Below are 19,492 nucleotides of genomic sequence, written 5' to 3'. Positions count from 1 at the left end.
GGGTCAGAAGATCCCGCACAGTCTGGATCCAGTGAGCAGAGTCGAGTGTATATACTGAGGATGCACCAGACAAACCCGAGTGAAGTTGACCTTGACGGTTTGAGAAATACTGTACGTTTGGAGGGGGTCACTGCGCCGCCACCCTCGGCTGTAATGTTTACTGTACTCTTTGACGTGTGTACTGGAAAGGTCAAATATATTTCTAGAGCGGAATGTGGAGTTTATGCAACTTGTTGATCGTTTTTTTCCCCCCCTGTAATTAAAAGCAATAAATATAAAAATGGAAAGTGAATTTGTCCCGGATCACTTTTGATTTATTCTAAGTGTATTTCCCAGGGTTGGTTCACCGGTCACGTTTACTGCAGTTTTGGTCACACACCATTATGATTTATCTCATCTCATCTTCATCCGCTTATCCAGGGTCGGGTCTCGGGGGCAGCAGCTTTAGCAGGGGACCCAAACTTCCCTTTCCCGGGCCACATTAACCAGCTCTAACTGGGGGATCCTGAGGCGTTCCCAGGCCAGTGTGGAGATCTAATCTCTCCACCTGGTCCTGGGTCTTCCCCGAGGCCTCCTCCCAGCTGGACGTGCCTGGAACACCTCCCTAGGGAGGCGCCCAGGGTTCATCCTTACAAGATGATCCTGAACCACCTCAACTGGCTCCTTTCAACGCAAAGGAGCAGCGGCTCTACTCCGAGTTCCTCACGGATGCTGAACTTCTCCCCCTCTCTCTAAGGGAGACTCCAGACCCCCCTCCTGAGGAAACACATTTCAGATGCTTGGACCCGCGACCTCGTTCATTCGGTCATGACCCAGCTTTCATGACCATAGGTGAGGGTAGAAGATAGTTTAGATAAAGTGAGTAAAACCTGCGTAAGTTTAGGACATTCAACTGGAATTTTCTCAAAACCTCTTTATTGAAATGACCCGAACACTTGGACACGTTCACAGAAACGGTTGAGTGACATAAAAGCGGCACAATCTTTACATTTAAATACAAAACATAGTAGATAAATACTTCCACACGTTGACTACAAAGACATTTAGGTATTTTAGGAGCGTACGCAGCTCCAGTCTAACTGATACAACTGCCACTTTCATCACAAAGTGGAAAACTTTCCAGAGAAAAAACTAATTTTTAAGTTTAAGACATTTGTAAAAACCGTAGAGCTCCTGAAACGTTAGACAAACGACACCGTGAGTGTTCAACTGACTACCTTTGTTCATGCGTGTGTGTTGACGTGTCTGTTGTTCTGTAGGGACTCCATAATAATCCTGTTGTACTCGGCCACTTGTTGGGAGACGTTCTTGGCGACGGAGGCGTAGTCACTCTCCTGAGATTTGGAGGCGATGACTGAGACGGCAGTTAAGGAGCGACGACGGGCGGCTTTTACAGGGTCATGCGACACTTTTCTCACAACTGTGAGACGAAGAGACGAAGACAGACTTGAGAAGGATACACTCTTTCATTACGAAGTTGTTCTGCTCCAAGTGTTGCCATTTCCTCTCAAGGTTAGCCAGCTGAAACACAGAGCGCACACAGGTCAGGGTGAGCAGGCTAATACTAAGAGTTTGTACGGTTCAACTGCCTTGCTCAAGGGCATTTCAACAGTGGATACAGAAGAAGGAATGAATGCATGTTTTCCCTGCTGTACTGAACCATGACTTTCCAGTCAAAAGCTCACTTCTGTGACCATCAACTGACAGGGTCCCCACTCTTTTCTCAAGATGATTTTCACATTTGCATTTTTAAATTATTATAAATGAAAGTGTGATGCAATTATTACATTTCTAAATGTTTGTATCAACATCTATTTGGGCTGGGTGATCCCTACAACCTCACAACAACCATTGATTTGGAGTAAAGGCCGTGTCCTAGAGACGGGTATCGCCACTGATTTCCCTCAGTTTCAATTCCGACTCACAATTTGATTTCTGACCAAAGTTGATTTGGTGTGAACGGGACTCTCAGATAATGAACGCTGTAAATTGTACGAGGACGCCTCTAAACCTGGTGCATTGTTAATAATATTAATGTTTACATTAAGAATTGACTCCAGTGACATTGAAGTACTTTTCATTTAGCAGGACCACACTACAGCAGTCAAGGCGCTCTTTGGAAATGGCCGTGTTGGTTTTTTTCCTCGCCAAATTTTTTAGCCTAACCTTGAAGCATTATCGTTATTTTTCTTTTTATGAATCAACATCAGATTTGTTCAAATTAAGCTTTTAATCAGATAATCCATTTTTTAGACTTAGAAACCGTTTTCCGCGCTGATACAACAATGATTTTCCGACCTGAGCGTGAGTCTCGTTTTCCTGCAGTTTGGTCTTCAGAGCTTCGTATTTCTGGTTCATGTCCTCCAGCAGCTGTCTGAAGGAGTCCCGACGCTGAGTCAGTGATACGCGGTCCTGCTGAAGTCTCTGCACACAGTTCACAGTTTTGTGTTTTAAGTATTTACAGGATTACCAGGGAGCTGATGGTACTACCATTCTTTCCTGATACCTTTTTCTTCTCCTCCGCCGTGAGCCTCAGGGTGTCCAGGTCTCGGTAAGTGACCAGCTCAGACTCCATGGTGCTGACGCGCTCCTTCAGGGTGCCGAGCTCACCTGTGATCTTCCCCTCCAGCTGCTGCACCTTCTCCAGGTCCTGCTGCAGCCGCTGGGACTCTGGGTGGAGGTGAGTGGGTGGACACACAGTCATAGTTTGGTTCCCATGTCGTGTGTGTGTGTGTGTGTGTGTATGTGTGTGTGTGTGTGTGTGTGTGTGTGTGTGTGTGTGTGTGTGTGTGTGTGTGTGTGTGTGTGTGTGTGTGTGTGTGTGTGTGTGTGTGTGTGTGTGTGTGTGTGTGTGTGTGTGTGTGTGTGTGTGTGTGTGTGTGTGTGTGTGTGTGTGTGTGTGTGTGTGTGTGTGTGTGTGTGTGTGTGTGTGTGTGTGTGTGTGTGTGTGTGTGTGTGTGTGTGTGTGTGTGTTACTGACCAGTTGTCAGTCCTCTGGCAGTGCTCTCAGATTGGACCACCTCCGTCTCCTTGCTGACCAGCACCTCCTGCATGTCCCTGAGCTCACTAGCCGTCACCGTGTCCACCCGATTTAGTCGCAACATGTTCTGCAGACACAGACACACACTCAGGCTTCTCAACCAGGTCCTCCACCCCCAGTACTGTCTTTTCTCTCGTCCACTACTCACCCCCCCCCCCCCCCCCCGCTTCATCTTAACATTTACTCCACTTTTCTTTTATCTCTCTCCCTTCGCTTCCCCTCTCCTGTCCCTCCCCTTCCTCCTCACCCTGCTGCAGTGTTCCAGGAGTGAGACGATGTTCTCCTGGCACTGTGTCAGCTTGTCCTGCTCCTGAGCCTTGAACTCCTCATATGACTCCAGGTACCCTGGAGCAGAGGGCGACACAGAGGACGTTATTACTCGAGCTGCTTGTAATTATATTTTAACCAATATCTGGTCATGCACATGTTTAAAAATAGTCTGACTTTGGCGACTCCTGGTGGTAGTTTTCAAAACAGCACTGTAAAGTGTGAGCTGCCGTAATATTCCCACATTAGTTCAACCATTCTCAGAAACGTCAAACTGCAGATGCATTGATGGCAATGTTGCAGTTGTGATGAGTAGATATGAATTCAATTAACAGTGACTAGATATTGTCTTAATAATAACCTCTCATCTTATATATTTATGACTATGGTCGACCAGTGGGTTATTCTAAATATATGAAAGTATTAATATAGTGACTCATTACTGATATGAGGTCCTGAGTAAACAATGCTGTGATTTGTTGATACTCTCACTTTAACTCAAGTCTGCTCAGGTTCAGTTTGTCTGTTGTCAACTCACGGTCGATTTCCTCCTCTTTCCTCTTCAGCTCTTTGTATTTCTGCTGACACTCCCCTAATGGACGGATACAAAAGGGAGTTTAGTTCAGTTCAGCAGGCGATCGTTTCACTATTTAATACATATTTTATCAAACACTTTGTGTGTAGAGGTTTGAGTAAAGACGCAGTCGATTAATCAACTAGTTGATAGAAAATTAATCAACAGCAACTTTGATAATCGGGCAATACTTTGTTTCTTAAAATGTTTTTTTTCCCCAAATATTGTTTTATTGAGCAGATATATTTCACACATTTATTTTTTTTACACACATGCATGTATTGTTGGAGTCATCAGGGAATGAAACTAAATAATAGGCACATAAGTGATATCAAATAAAACCATAAAGAGACAAAATATACAGAAAACCAATCGTTTTAAAAGCAAAAATCACAAAAATGCGATGTTCACAGTGCCTCAGGTGTAAATATCAGCTGGTAGGTCTTGATCTAATATTTACTCTTGGTCGGTCTGAGTCATCTGTGGCTTTGGTCATTCTAAGATAGAGTGACTCTATGAGATGGTCACTCTATCTTATAGAGTCTATCGTACCGTGGAAACATCTCAAAAGCATATCAGGGAGACGTAATAGAGCTACGAAATGAAAAGGTGTCACCCTGTGCTTCCTCTGAGTCCTGCTCCAGCTGCTGGATCTCCTCTGTGATCTGTCCCGTCTTGTCTCTGATCTCCGTAAGCCTGAACACAAACATTATCACACAGGAGCAAATGTAGGGGTAATTGTGAGGTCAAAGGTCACAGGGGGAGTGACGACAAACATATTCATGCAGAACAGCACCTCGTAAACCGTTTATTTTTTATGTTTCATCGTGTAGCGATTCAAGTGTTCTGAGAGAACTTCTCCACCGTTTTTCAGGCTTTAGAAAATCTAGAGCGTAAAAGGAGGCTTTGGCCAATCGCAGGCCGAGTTAGAGCGTTCCTATTGGCTGTTTTACAGATGCAGATGCATGTGGGAGTTCTGCTTCTGAACCAGGGGTGTCAAACTCTAATTCACAGTGGGCCACAGTGGGCCAAATTTAAAAACTGGGACAAAGTTGCAGCCAAACTCAATATCTACTAAAAAAATGTCTCTCCAGATGTGTAACTTTGAACCATGTCAGTGCAGGTCCTTGTTGTTGTCGTGGTGTTTCTCATGTTTGATTCTTTGGTTACAGCCACGGTGGCTCTGCAGACGAGACAAACAGCTCTTTACCTTCAGACACAGATCATCTGCCTCCCACCGCTGCTGAAAGCTCCTGTCCTCCATCTTTCTTTTGGGTCGTTTTTGGGGAGGGGTGGATTAAGTGTGTCTGCAGAGACTGGTAGCATGGATGCTCATGTTTGCTAACAGAAGAGTAGACGTGTATGTGCTTTACACTCACGGGCCAGCTCTCACAGAACCTTGATATGATCTTGCGGGCTAGATATAATCACAACGTGGACCAGATTTGGCCCAACGGCCTGAGTTTGACAACCCTGTTCTAAACTGTGCGAAAAGGCTAAATGTTGCTAATACTTACGCTTTCTACTAACTACCCTCACGGCTGACGGCTGCGGCTAAGGGGCTCAGGACAGAGAGGGGAGAGAGAGAGAGCTGCAGGAAGAGGTCTCTCACTGTACTTGTTTTTGTTTTCTGCCTCCTGCAGGTTTCAGAAGGTAGATCAGGGTTCGTGAATAACAAACTCTTCAATCTGCCAGCGTCTGTACCTCTCACTTCCACACGGATCGGTTTAATGTTTTGATAACTTCTGCAGACATGCTGCAAAATGGACTCCTCCAGTTGGATTTGGCTTCATTTGAGTACTTTATAGAATAAGAACTGAGGTTCAAATTTGTGTTTCAAAGGACGATTACACAATATTAAATACATTTAAAAAAGGAAACCAAATCGTACATTGCAGAGACAGAGTTTTGGAGGGACAACAATAGCACTTACTGTCTGTCCATGCTGGCGATTTCCTGGTTGTCCTCCTTCACCTGGAAAAGAAAACAGCAGCTCGTGATTAGTTTGAGTCCCAACTTTTACAGAACAGCTTCAGTCTGAGCTCCTTGAGTCAGTGTGTTGACGTCGCTCTGCCTGTTTCATCATGAATGAAGTAAGTCAACTTCCCTGACGACCTGTTGTCAGTCTGTTCAGATTAACAATTAAATTGATCCTGTAGTTTCATTTACTTCATTTTATTATGATAATGATGAGTTAGGGTCAGGGTTAGGGTTAGGAATTCAAACACACTTTACTTCCACCTTTCGTTTCTGAAGCTTTGAACCAATATTCACCAAAGTGAAGTTAGATTTAAATATCTGTCAAACAACATGTGGATTTTTTTATATTATTCTAAAAAAACAAAACATTTTATGATCTCAACTAAATGTTCAGCCCACCTGTTTAAACAGTTGCTCTCTCTCCTCCTGTGGGGAGCCCAGGCTCTTGTGCTCCGCCTCCATGGCGTCTCGCTTTGCCTCCAGCGCCGACAGAGTCTCGTGAAGCCGAACCACTTCCTGCTTTATGTGTGAGTGGGCCAGCTCCTGCGCACAATTACAAATAACAGATAAAACAATTATTACTACTGCTAAAACTACTGTTACAACTACTGCTGCTGCTGCTGCTAAAACTACTGTTACTACTACAGATGGAGATGTTACTGCTGCAGCAGCTACACAGCAGTGTGAGGTCACTAAAAAGCTACATGCATCTACTTCACATGTGCATTTCCCTACTCCTTTTCCACTGTCTCTACCTCCTTCTTCCCTCTTTTCCACACTTCATCTCTACCCTCCCCAGGGGGTCTGCAGGTCTCGGAAAGTCTTAAAACCAGGGATGCACCAATCCAATACTGATAACGGATATCAGGCTTGTACTGATTTAAATAGCTGGGTCAGGTAACGGTGACAATGGGGCAGATCTGTTCACCTCTATGCTTATATATATCATATACCGCACATTCACATGTAAGTTTTGACCAATTTGTTGCTGCATAGAAAAAGGTTTAATTCAGAAGACTCTTGACCAAGTTGCTGGTTCCAGGTTTCTTATACATCTACCTACTCAATCAGGAAGAATGATCCCAGTCACTTTCACACAGTGAGGGATACAGCTTATTAAAAAGCGGGCTGGGATCGCCCCCACATGGTTCTCACAGACCGCTCCCCAATATTTGAAACTGCTAAGTCGCTGAACCCCTCCGGGACCCTTCCTTCCTCCCACAGAGGACCCCCCCTGTGTTTAACCCGACTCACAGCGTCGTAGTCCTCCTTCCTGGTTACCAGAACATCCAGCTCCTCCTGGAGAACACTCAGCTCCTGCGAAACAAAAAAAACCAGGAGGCAAAGATAAGATGAAGAAAGGGGAAGGACATAAACTACATGTATGTCACGTGGTGCCAAACACGGCAACACTGTTTAAATACAGGGATCCGTTTTCATCCTTTAACAGTTGACATTAATCAAACTCTTGCTAATGATTAATATCACTTTTAGGACTTTTTTTTGTCCTGTTCACAGTATCATAACAATATTTGGGCTACATTATTACCTGTAGCAGTTCCTCGTTGGCTGTTGTCATGGTGAAATACTTCTCTTGCTTTGCGACCGGCATTGCCTGGACGACCTCGTCAGCAACCCGCCTTTCCCTCCTGACCTCTTCCTCAATCGCCCTGATAGCCTCCTCCCGTCTGTAAAGCAAACACAAGAGGGTATTTATTTCATTTATTTAGTTTTACTTCGCCTTCATTAATCAATGACATGGGGACAGAGAGACGTGACTGAGGTCATAGGCCACATTCAAACCCGGGGACGATAAGATGGAAAGATAAAGAAAGGATGCAGAGAAGGAAAGGTGGGAGAGAGGTCAGACGGACTGGAGATCAAAATTAGACGGCAAATTATAAATATTTGATTTATTCGGAAATATTTTGATTTTTTATTGTTCGAAATTTGACATATAACTAGCATGTTTACTAGCGTGTGTGTTTTTAGCATGTTTTTTTAAAGGGCACTTAACAAAAACCTTTATTTTATGAAAGAAACAGTGAGTAAGAGAACAGGAACCTTAAATGGCCTGAATTCACATCTCTGTCTTTCCTCCCAAGTCCTGTAAATCCCTCTCCTTTGCTTTCTTTACTCCGTAGGGAGAGATTCATCGAAGGCTGAAGGAACGAACAGTCTATGCCATTTGAAAAAACACTTTTAAAACACTTTAATCATCAAAAATCCATTGATCCTATGAATTAATTTATTCATTCATATTTTAAATGAACCGTACGCCCAACATGGCTTAAATATACTTCCTGACCAAAGTAAGAAAGGACTGACTTGATCAAACATAAATGTATGTCAGCCTACAGGTTTTACAACTGGGGACAAAGGTCATGTGCTGTGCTGGCTGCGTCTCGCTCAGGTGAGTTTACAGTAAGCGGCCCAAGAAGTACAGGTGAGTGTCTTTGGTTGTTATTCAGCGATGTATAATAGTGACAGAACAGGATTAGTCAGAAAGACAAAAACAACAGTAAGGACACTGTCAGATGTCGTACTGTGTGCAGGTTAGACGCTAAAGTGTGTCAGCAGATTTGTCTATAATACTGTATTTACACAAGTGGTACTTATTCAATCGCTCATGTCCTGCTCGTAGTTTGAATAAGGTGTTGAAAGGGCTCTGTGTTGAAAGGGCTCTGTGTAATGTCCCATCACAGTTATCCAAGTTTATATTAGAGGTTTTATAAGCACATGCTTTATAAGTAAGTGTGCAGGAGAATTGATGGTCTACGAGTTATTATATTATGCAGATTGAAGGATTTTCACGTGGATATACTGTGTTTAAAGATCACTTTAACGCGAGGCCCAGTGTTAACAGTAACAGTTTCACTTTCAACCTGTGCTGCCACGCTCTTTCTCTGACATGTTCGACTGTTTGAAAGTGAAGTAAATGAACAGTTCTCAAGATATGAGGAGAGCAAACCGTACGGACGGACAAAGATTCCTTGCTTTGTAGTTAGATTCTGACATTTTACAGATGAAACGTCAAATATCCTCTGAAAATAATCATTTGTTGCAGTCCTACGAAAAAGTAATAATAAAAAGAGGTGGAATTTAATACGTTTACACTTCTTCCCACTCCTTTTTGGATATGTTAACAGAATTTATATTTTTTTCAGTTTACTTTGTTAAACTTTGTTTTTGTACATTTATTTTTCTCGGGTTTTTTTCCTTTTCTTTAAGATTGCACATTAATGTATGATCATTTTGTTTTTTCACATAATCGAAACAAACTATCTAAACTAAACTAAGATTTGTTTAATCTGCATCTATTCTATTTTCTTTAGTGCTAACAACTACTTGATATTTGATACGCTGACTTGGAATTAGAAAGCAGAATCTGTGATATAGCAAAGCTAGGTAGAGACGCGCAAATGAGGCTTCATGAAGCCATGTGAAGCATTTTCCTTATTTTCCAGTCCACTAGATGGGGCTCTTGTCCACAAAGGGTTGAAAGCTCACTGAATTACAGTTCATTGATCCCTCTGCTTTAAGAAGAAGAAGAAGAAGAATTACTTTATTGATCCCGCAACAGGGAAATTGAATTTTTTCACTCTGTTATTATTCATGTTACACACACACACATGCACAAACAGGACCTATACATGCAATCAAGGAGAGATGTGAGAGCGAGGGGGCTGCCAGTGACCGGCGCTCCGAGCAGTTTGGAGTTTGGTGCCTTGCTCAACAGCACCTCGGCAGTGCCCAGGAGATGAACTGGCACCTCTCCAGCCACCAGTCCATGCTCCATACATGGTCCACACAGGGACTCAAACTGGATACCCACGGGTTCCCAGCCAAGTCACCAATGGACTGAGCTACTGCCGAGAGCAAGAGCTCCATCTAGTGGGCTCAACAAATACAGCTAATGCTTCATGAAGCTTGATTTGCCCATCATAAAGGCTGGGTTTAATGCTTGGCTTGGCTCACACACTGAAGGTCAGAGCCAAAAACGTATTTCAGTAGCGTGTACAGAAGAGGAAAATTTGTTTTCATTGTTTTGGCTAGCACACTGATCTTCTCAACACCCCAGGTAAAACAAAGGAGTCTATTTTCTGTTTAAAGTAGTAGAGTGTTTTATGTTTTCTTCCACGGTAGGATGATGGAGGGGTGCTGGCAACCTCTTCTACTGCTGTGGTTGACTGCAGTGGTAGCAGTGACGATACTGGGAAGTGACGCTGAGGCTCTAGAAGAAGACAAACTGGTAGGAACTGTTCGTTTCTTTCTATTTTATTTCTGTTACGCTGGCAAACGCAGTGAGCAGAAGTGATTTTTCTGACACTAATACAGGCCGATGCTAGTTCACCTGTATTGTGTTTATGCGGATTGTTCATCTGTTGTAATGACTCCATCCATCAGCAGGTAAAGAACTTGACCGACAAGCTTCTGCAGGTCATTCCTCACGGTGTCAACGGCTCCTCTGTTACTAAACTGGTGATTGAGGGGAGCCTGATTACCCTGAATGACCCTGACAGACTGGCCCTGGCTAGTTATCCCAGACTGGTGGAACTCCACCTGGATGGAAACCTGGTGACCAGTATACCAGCCGAGTATTTCTCTGTGGTACCACACCTCAGGGTGCTGTCTCTGTCCAGGAACAGAATCAGCAGGTAAATAGAAACTAGCTTCCATTCATTAGATTAAAGAAGAGTCATTAGATTAAGTTTATTATTTGTTAGTGTGCATTAAATGCATATGTTGTTGAAGTTCATGGATACTACTGTCATATTTTAAATAACAGCCTAATATGTGTTACTGATTACCCATGAGTGTGACTGCAACGCTAATGTAAGTACGACTGTCTATTTGTAATACCCCTGCTACAATAATTACTGAAATGTACAACTGATGCTACTACCGGGTGCTTCTGCAGCCTGGACCCAGAATCTTTCTCTGGCCTCGATGCCCTGACTGAGCTGGACCTGTCCCACAACCTGCTGACAAGTCTCCATACACAGCTGTTCACACGGCTGCATAATCTACAGGTAAACTCACAGAAAATCCCTGCTGATGTTCTGGAGTACTCCACAAAATGTGCACGGCTTTCGATGCTGATTCGGCCCAAGTAAAAAAAAAAAATAGTCACTGTGTATTATCAGACTAAAACTGAAGACGGTAGCATGTTGAATTGTGTGTAAACCTGAAGTTACTGTCTGATTCTTCACTGTTTCAAATGCAACCTTACTACATACAGATGCATTGCAGTTTATTATTGTCAATAGGAGAGAATAATGTGTTATTTAATGAATGTTATATCAAATATGTGCTCAGGGGTTGAAGCAAGAAATTAGTTTTAAGTCTGAAAAGTTGTCCAGGAGGAAATGTGATTAAGTTACAGTAAAGGAATCTCAAACTGGAATGGTGCCGGAGAACTCTAATCCTTATGTACTGTAATTAATAGTGGACTACGGTTGTTTATACGCAAAAGAAACACAACTTAGTGTAAACCTGCCCAAGCAACAGAGTGTTATTGAGTTGTTATTAATCCATTAAACTGACCCAGTCTGCTCTCATTAGGTGCTGAACCTACAGGACAACTCCTGGAATTGTTCCTGTCCACAGCTGAGCAGCTTTGGAGAGGTCCAAGCAGCTGGAGTTACCATTGGTAATTGGATCTGATCTGAGAACAGTCATTTCCTCAACGCCTTAAAATCGTCTCTTTCACAGTGCTTCTTTTAAATTGATTTTGTGCATGAGAGACTTGTTCAGATACTACTTTTATTACAATTACCTTTGAAGGTGGTTCAAGACGTGCATTTGATATCTCTCTCTCTCTCTGCATGTTTCACTTTGTGCTGCTGAAGCCTTTAAGTTGATCTAACATCGTTCTAATAACACTTGCACCGCGTTGGACGGGTAACGCAAATGTTACTGGGTCCAACTTAGTAAGCTCGCCGAAGTGGCTTTTACATAAGAGTGACCAGGGTGCTTAAACTGCCGTCGGATTAATGTAAAGGGGTTCATGTTTAAACAGGGCTTTGTGAATTTTATACGTGTGACTCTACAGGGGGGCTCCACATCACCTGTGCCTCTCCAGAAAAGCACGCTGGAAGGGATCTCCTGCAGGCCGCAGCTATGTGTAACCCATCAATATCATCATCATCACCACCAATCCTCACTACAGACACACAAAAACCAGTCAACTCTCAAAAGTCCTCGGGCTCGACCACTATACCGGAGACCACGATGGCATCGAGCCAGAACCACAACATCAACAAAGGTAGGACTGAGAAAGATGTGGGTATGAACCTTTTCTTCTATGTTGATGTGGATGTTCAAATAGAACGTACCGAGCTTAACAGACTGGTCTCTCTTCCCTCTCTCCATCCTGCAACCCCAACCAGACCAGACACCTGTGCTCGGCAACACGTGGAAGTTTACAGCGTGTGTCGTAGCTTTGGCATTAACCACCTCCATGCTCATTTTATGTGGCATAAAGGGGCCTTCCTGGTACAAGCTCTACCACAACTACCGCCATCGGCAACTGCGCCAAGAGGAGGATGACGACGTTGTGTCAACGGTCTTCTCAGAGACAGGGAGATACTTGAACCACCAGACATTTATCTTTGATCAAGAGAATGGGCAAATACAGGAAGAGGAGGAGGATGGGTATTTTGAGGATCCATACATCAAGAGGGAAGAATGACACGCAAGAAAGGAGAGTCCTGCAGATCAGGAAGATGCAAACAGCAGCTGGTGAACCTGAATGCTCCTGGGGGAGTTGATGCATGGTACATTAAGAAAATTGAACCTAGATGAGATCGGTTTGGATACACTATCATCCACCAGGTGGATGATTATAACTTAGGTGTATTTTCACTTTAGCGTCTGGGTCTAATGTTAGATCCCAGGGATTCTTTCTCCTGCTTCAGTTTGTGCAATGTAAAGTTTACAGCCACCCACTTTAAAACTGCACTCAAAACAAATGTATTATGTTCATTCATGCAACAAACTACAGATGGAAATGATGTTTAACTGTAGAATGCAGCTCATATTCCTGAACATGACCACGCCATCAGGACAATTAATCAATGTTCTAAATTGATCAGTTATGGCTCCAACTGATAAATAATTAAAAGCTTATAAAATACAAAAAGTATGTTTTCCTTCATCATTTCTACCATTAACATTTTTTACTTCAAGAGTTAACGTTAGCTTTTGGATTTTTTTTAGAGCCAAGATTAAAATTTAAGACTAGTGATACACTGATACATCGGCCGGCCGATATTTGCGTTTTTTAGGTGCATCAGCCGATGCGGGCTGCTCCAGTCGCAGGTGTCCACAGGCCGCGGCGTGTCACTGGAGACGCCTTTTTTAAGTTCAACAAACGTTCCTTTTTTTTTAAATTGAGACTCGTATCATTTGTTTTCATCATTGTGTAATTTTTATGATGAGGGGGTGACATGGTGATGTGGTGGTTAGCACTGTCGCCTCACAGCAAGAGGGTTCCTGGTTCAAATCCCGGCTGGGGCCCTTCTGTGTGGAGTATGCATGTTCTCCCCGTGTCTGCGTGGGTTCCGGGTTCTCCGGTTTCCTCCCACAGTCCAAAGACGTGCAGGTGTTCGGTTCATTGGTGACTCTAAATTGCCCGTAGGTGTGAATGGTTGTTTGTCTCTATGTGTCCTGTGACAGACTGGCGTCCTGTCCCGGGTGTTCGCCCGATGTAAGCTGGGATCGGCTCCAGCCCCCCCACGACCCCGATAGGGACAAGTGGTTGAAGATAAATGAAAATTGAGGGAGCAAAAGTAGTATTGGCTTGAGAAATTCAGCAGGCCGTATCGGTCACTGGCTGAAAAAAAAAGCGGTATCGACATTGGCCCTTAAAAATCCATATCGGTCGATCCTTATTTAAGACAATGAATTCCCAACAGAAATCCTTTCCCTTGATCTCACACAGCAACTGTGTTGTTGAGGACACCCTGCAGTAACCACAGTACAACATCAACCATGTACTTACTCTCTCCTCTCAGTGAAGATGCTATCAATACTTTCAGCCTCGTTGTCATTCTGGGCTTTCAACTGGAAAAGAGGACAGAGAATTAACGGGAAGGTCTGAGCTGACAATCAGCGCGCTCAATCGCATCTACATTGACTTTTCTAAGCAGTTGCCCTATTGTTTACACGGTGAACTTACAATGTTGTAGTCGTTGATCATTTCCTCCATCTCTGTGTTGGTGTTGAGTTTGTCCACCAGCTAGGAATCCAAACGAGAAAGAACAAACAGTGAGTCGACACATCTGTAGGATTCATCAAGTATTAAATAAGGGCGACAGAAACCACTGCAAACCAACTGTAATACATTTACAACTTTACAGACACCTCGTATTATATCACACGCACGCTTTCTAAGCACACTGCTCATATTCAGGGCGCACTCACACTGTCCGTCTGTACCGTGCCCCGTGCTTAAGGGTAAACAATTATCGACTATGGCTAAAACCTTTAGTCTACAGTCATTTACCATGTTGTAGTCGGCCAGATGGCCTTGTAGATCCTTAATCTCTGCAGCCAGGCCTTCAGCTCTGCAGCGGAAAGAAAACAACAAAGGTTGGTATTTGGGATTTTTCCCCACACTGTTATGCAATTGTTAATTATCATATTAATTTATTTTACCATTTATTGTATTACAAGAGCCCTCATATTCATATGTGATTTGCTAATAAGTCATTAAAAACAGAATATGTATTAACTTTGTTTGTCTTAGTTATCTGAGTTATCCGTTTTCTCAAAGAATTGATTTTTCATCACACAGCTGCGTTCTTTTCCACTTTTAATTGATGTTTAATTGACTTTCTAGCTCTTGAGGATGAGTCCCTGGTTCAGTGCAGTCCACAAACATGTTCCCTTTTCTCTGTTCAATGAGTGTATCTTCTTATTATTATGTATATTTGACTGTGGACATGGTCTTTTTTTATAACAAGATGTACAGTGTCAGCACTAACAATCAATAACACCACTCACCTCTTCTCATAGGAGAGATAAACTGAATTCTCCTGGTTGTAGTTGTCAATCTCTTTGTGCAGTTTGCTGGTCTCTGTGGTTAACTCGTTGATCTTACTCCTGACGGCACAACAACAAAAACATTTACCATGTTTAAGAAACAGGTGCTCTGCTGGAAACAACTGCTGCATAGTGGTAAGTAAACCAATAAGGGCTTAACATGTTTTACTCAGCAACTTAGTCGGGGATAGTTGGACTAAAAGTAGCATGTGTTACCTTAGAAGACCCAGGTAGTATGACTTATCCAGAATCTGTCTCTGAGGTCCTTTTGGGGATGGAAGAAGTGACGTGAGACTCTGTTTCAAATATGCAAATATACAAATCTATCCATTTAAAAAGTGGCTGGCACTTCAGACTTACCTTTCATGCCAGTCTTCATACCACTGAGCCCCTGTTGGGTCACAGGCCTGTCAGTCACTTTGATCTGTGCTGACAGGACTCCAGGGGTGGTGATGGGGATGCCGCCCCTCATGCCAGGATGTCCACTTGTACCTGGAACCATCTGGATGGAAAATTAAACTTCATGAGGCTGGGTTTCTACTAGGTCATTTGAAAACAGGCGCTTTCCCGCGGCACGTGAGCAAAACGTTTGCAACACCAGCCTGCTCCGCTCACCAGGTATCCCAGCATGCTTTATGCAGCAAATATGTTGAGTCCCATACACAGCAGAGAGGTTGTGCGCAGTGGGTAAGTATCATTAGTGTTAAAACTTACAGCTGGTTACCAGCACTGCAACATCTAAAGCCAATCCTATAAGCTGCCCATAACATCCAGATCACAAATGCAAGCACAAGCTTTTCTTGCACTAAAAGTACTTCATTTGAAAGTTACATTTGTTTACAAGTAAACAAAAGCTAGAGTATTTGTGCCAGAATAAGAGACTCTCCCACAATGACAAACTTCGGGACTTGGGTATACTTGTAGCATGAAGTCAAATACAGATGCGAGGAAAACACAACAGAGAAAGATTAAGCTGCGATAAGCCCTCCTTTGTGGACACAATGTGTGCAACTAGTATTGTTTTTGACTGACGGCAGTGCCTTTGATGACCTTAAAAACTGTGTAGACATTGTATGCTATTATGATATGATAATAAGATACTATACTATAATGAGAGATACTGGGCTTTTGTACCTTTGCTGATATTGACTTGAACTGATATGATGCTGTGACTTGACAAAGTATCCAATATACTCACAGGAAAAGCACTTCAAACTAAATCCAAGCTGTAGCTGACTTACCCCAGTTGCGACACGGATAGCTGTAGGAGGAGGTCGGACGGCCGTTGGGGGTCTTCCAGCCCCGGGGACCACAGATCCACTGCGGCTCAATGGCCGGCCAAGGCTGGAGGGAGGCCGCTGACTAGCCATGATGCCTAAAGCCAGTGAACGTATTAAGAATAACAATAACAAATCAAATATGTGTTGCTGAGGGGTGAAGACAGACTCAAACAATCTAGCGGTGCTGCTAAAGCGCAATAGTTTGCTTTGTTGACAGCAGCCAGGAGGACACAAAAGCTTCCTTGTGATTGGCTGTATGTGGGTTTGAATCCTGAAGCAAACATTAGTCCAGGCCACAGAGCTGTTTGATAAGGAAGGAGGGAAAAAATATCCGACATAATGAATGATGCTGAGGTAAAACTGATTGGGTTCTGATACACACACAGACAGACAGACAGATAGACAGAGACACACACACACACACACACAGACAGAGACACAGAGACACAGAGACACACAGACAGACAGACAGACAGACAGACAGACAGACAGACAGAGACACACACACACACACACACAGACAGACAGACAGAGACACACACACACAGACACACACACACACACAGAAAGACAGAGACACACACACAGACAGAGACACACAAACACACAGAGACAGACACACACACACACACACACACAGACAGACAGACCATCAGAGACAGACTATCAGAGACACAGACAGAGACACACACACACACACACACACACACACAGAGACAGACAGACAGAGACACACACACACACAAACACACACACACACACAGACAGACCGACAGACAGACAGACAGACAGACTCCCTCCCTCCTTCCTTCTTTGTTGTCTGTGTGAGGCCAGTTTGTATGTTTGTGTTTTTTAGGTGTAGCGGTATTGGCCAATGCGGGCTGCTCCGTTTGCCGATAGTTTTTTCCCCGGCATTATTTACAGACCTGTGGACACAGGCAGCTCCGTGTATATATATATATATATATATATATATATATATATATATATATATATATATATATATATATATATATATTTGTTACTGTAGTGACTTTTACAAAGGCAGCAATTGTGCAGGTAGGAGGGTATTTGAATAATTGAATCACCCCCAGATTACTGTGTCCTGTCCAGTGGTGTCCTGCATCTCTTTTTAAATATAAATGTAAATTTCAAACATCTTTATAACCTTCTTAACTTTCTACTCGGGTATTTTTTTTAATGTTTTAACGTGTTTTAATGACACAGAAGAGTCCCCGTGTGCCGTGCCCTCGGTCATTGTGAATGTGATGCAGTTAGCCTCACGTAGCCACGTTGTTGTTGATGTTTACCAAATAAATTTAACAACATGGAGACGCTACAAGTGTTCCGTACCTTTAACTGAACTCCTTCTCGGTGGTGTTCGTCCACAGCCGGGGTTTTTCTGCTGTACGTGAGAGGGAAACGTCGGCTAATGTTCGAGCTCAGAGTCAAGACGCTAGCTAACGGTCGCCAGCTACACGGTGTTGACGTTATGCTCGTTACCAAGGCAACCGTCTTCTTCTTCTGTGGTAATTTGAGCAGAACGGTGCAGTGAAGAGCGCGCTGCTGCCCCCCGCTGCCCGATAGAGGGGCTACCTTTTTTTTTTTAGAGTTTATTTGTAATATTTGTTGCTGTTCTCTTTTATTAATAGTAACAAAAGGGGCAGTAGCATCCAGCTGCAGCCCCGGAGCAGAAGCCCATTCTGCACATTAGACTCAGTTGTGTTGGAGCAGAGAGAAACCTAAAATATGCAGGACATTAGGCACCTCAGGTCTGTCATGTACTGCTACAGCCTTTTTTTTTATATATCACTACTACTACTAATTTACTACTACTACTACTACTACTACTACTACTACTACTACTACTTCTACTACTACTACTAATTTACTACTACTACTACTACTACTACTAGTACTACTACTAATTTACTACTACTACTACTACTAGTACTACTACTAATTTACTACTACTACTACTACTACTAATTTACTACTACTCCTACTACTACTACTACTAATTTACTACTACTACTACTACTACTACTACTATTACTAATTTACTACTACTACTACTACTAATTTACTACTACTACTACTAATTTACCACTACTACTACTACTACTACTACTACTACTACTACTACTACTACTAGCAACTTCTGCTTTTGACCTTAGCATGGGGATTGTGCACCAAGTATTAGAACGGCTACCAAGCTCCTCTCCTGTGGAACCAACTCTCGAGTGTTATTCTGGAGGCAGACGCCGTCCCCATATTTAAGAGTAAACTTCAAACTTTCCTCTTTGATAAAACTTACAGCTAGGGCTTACGAGCCCTTAGCAATGTTGTGATCTTCTGCTTAACCATGCTGCTATAGGCCTAGTCTGCCTGGGGATAATATTGTTCCTGATACTCTGAGCTTCTCTCCTCTCTGTCTGTATCATTCATGTCTCATCAATGCATGTTACTAATTCAACTTCTTCCCCGCAGTTGTTTGTGCTTTGTCGTCTCGCAGGTCTCTGCTGATGGTGGTGGTGCCTGCTGCCGTGGTCCTGTGTGTAGGTCTCTGCTGATGGTGGTGGTGCCTGCTGCCGTGGTCCAGCGTGACGCTTCCTGCTGCTATTATAATCTATCACCTTAGCTGTGCTTGTTTCTACTATTCTGCTGTATTAACTGCCATAACTTATAAGTCATATTCACATTACTATAGATATTATTATAGTTATTGGAAGTGTGTCTGTCTCTGTCTTTGTGTCTCTCTCTGTCCATCTGTCCGTCTTTTCTCTCTCTCTCTCTCCTTCTCTTCCTCTCTCCAGTGCAGACAGATGTCCGTCCTCCACAGAGCTGGGTCTGTCTGACGTTCCTGCCTGTTGTAGTGAAGGTTTTCAACGCCACCGTACTCTACGGGGGGATTGTTGGGTCTATGTAAATCATAAATAAGTCATAGAGTGTGGTTTTTACCTACTCTGTAAAGTGTCCTGAGATAACATTTGTTATGATTTGGCACTGTAAATAAAATTGAATTTAATTGAATTGAATAGGTAAAAGTCAAGCCCACCGTTAAAATATCTTTTTCCTAACCTAATTTTCCAGTTATATATTTTCTGTTTAAAAATATGATTGAGAGGTTCTGAGTTTGGTATAATTTAATGTGCAAAACACTTCCCTTGTCACGTCCATAATATGACCTCATGGAAAATTCTCACAACAAAATGTGAGCATGATAGCATTATCGATCAGGATGGTACTGCTGTAGATAGACTACTACTTTACTATATAGTAACTAAGCTAATACAATAGTTT

At 43.0% G+C, this 19,492-nt stretch overlaps 2 protein-coding genes across 2 annotated transcripts; one reads left to right on the top strand and one right to left on the bottom strand.

Moving 5' to 3' along the window:
- Positions 1–979: 979 nt before the first annotated feature.
- Positions 980–17,669, bottom strand: ift74 (intraflagellar transport 74). Its single transcript, XM_083936585.1, has 20 exons — positions 17,543–17,669; positions 16,151–16,284; positions 15,270–15,411; positions 15,126–15,174; positions 14,871–14,969; positions 14,371–14,431; positions 14,044–14,103; positions 13,867–13,928; positions 7,411–7,549; positions 7,116–7,178; positions 6,261–6,404; positions 5,815–5,855; positions 4,498–4,577; positions 3,846–3,899; positions 3,288–3,385; positions 2,981–3,107; positions 2,507–2,670; positions 2,299–2,424; positions 1,461–1,521; positions 980–1,354 (listed from the first exon to the last, which is right to left on the bottom strand). Exons 2-20 carry the CDS (start codon positions 16,277–16,279, stop codon positions 1,224–1,226), a joined length of 1,830 nt encoding a protein of 609 aa, XP_083792711.1. The 5' UTR covers positions 16,280–16,284; positions 17,543–17,669; the 3' UTR covers positions 980–1,223.
- On the top strand, positions 10,009–12,555 carry LOC310963279 (uncharacterized protein; the record flags this gene model as incomplete). The annotated part of the gene is made up of 6 exons (XM_083936021.1): positions 10,009–10,113; positions 10,272–10,519; positions 10,783–10,894; positions 11,427–11,514; positions 11,917–11,988; positions 12,254–12,555. The coding sequence occupies 6 exons, from the start codon at positions 10,009–10,011 to the stop codon at positions 12,553–12,555; spliced, it is 927 nt and encodes a 308-aa protein (XP_083792147.1).
- Positions 17,670–19,492: the final 1,823 nt, after the last annotated feature.

This window comes from Echiichthys vipera (genome assembly GCF_963691815.1).
Source record: "Echiichthys vipera genome assembly, chromosome: 21".
NCBI classification, from domain to species: Eukaryota; Metazoa; Chordata; class Actinopteri; order Perciformes; family Trachinidae; genus Echiichthys; species Echiichthys vipera.
This window is presented reverse-complemented; position numbering and strand designations above follow the sequence as displayed.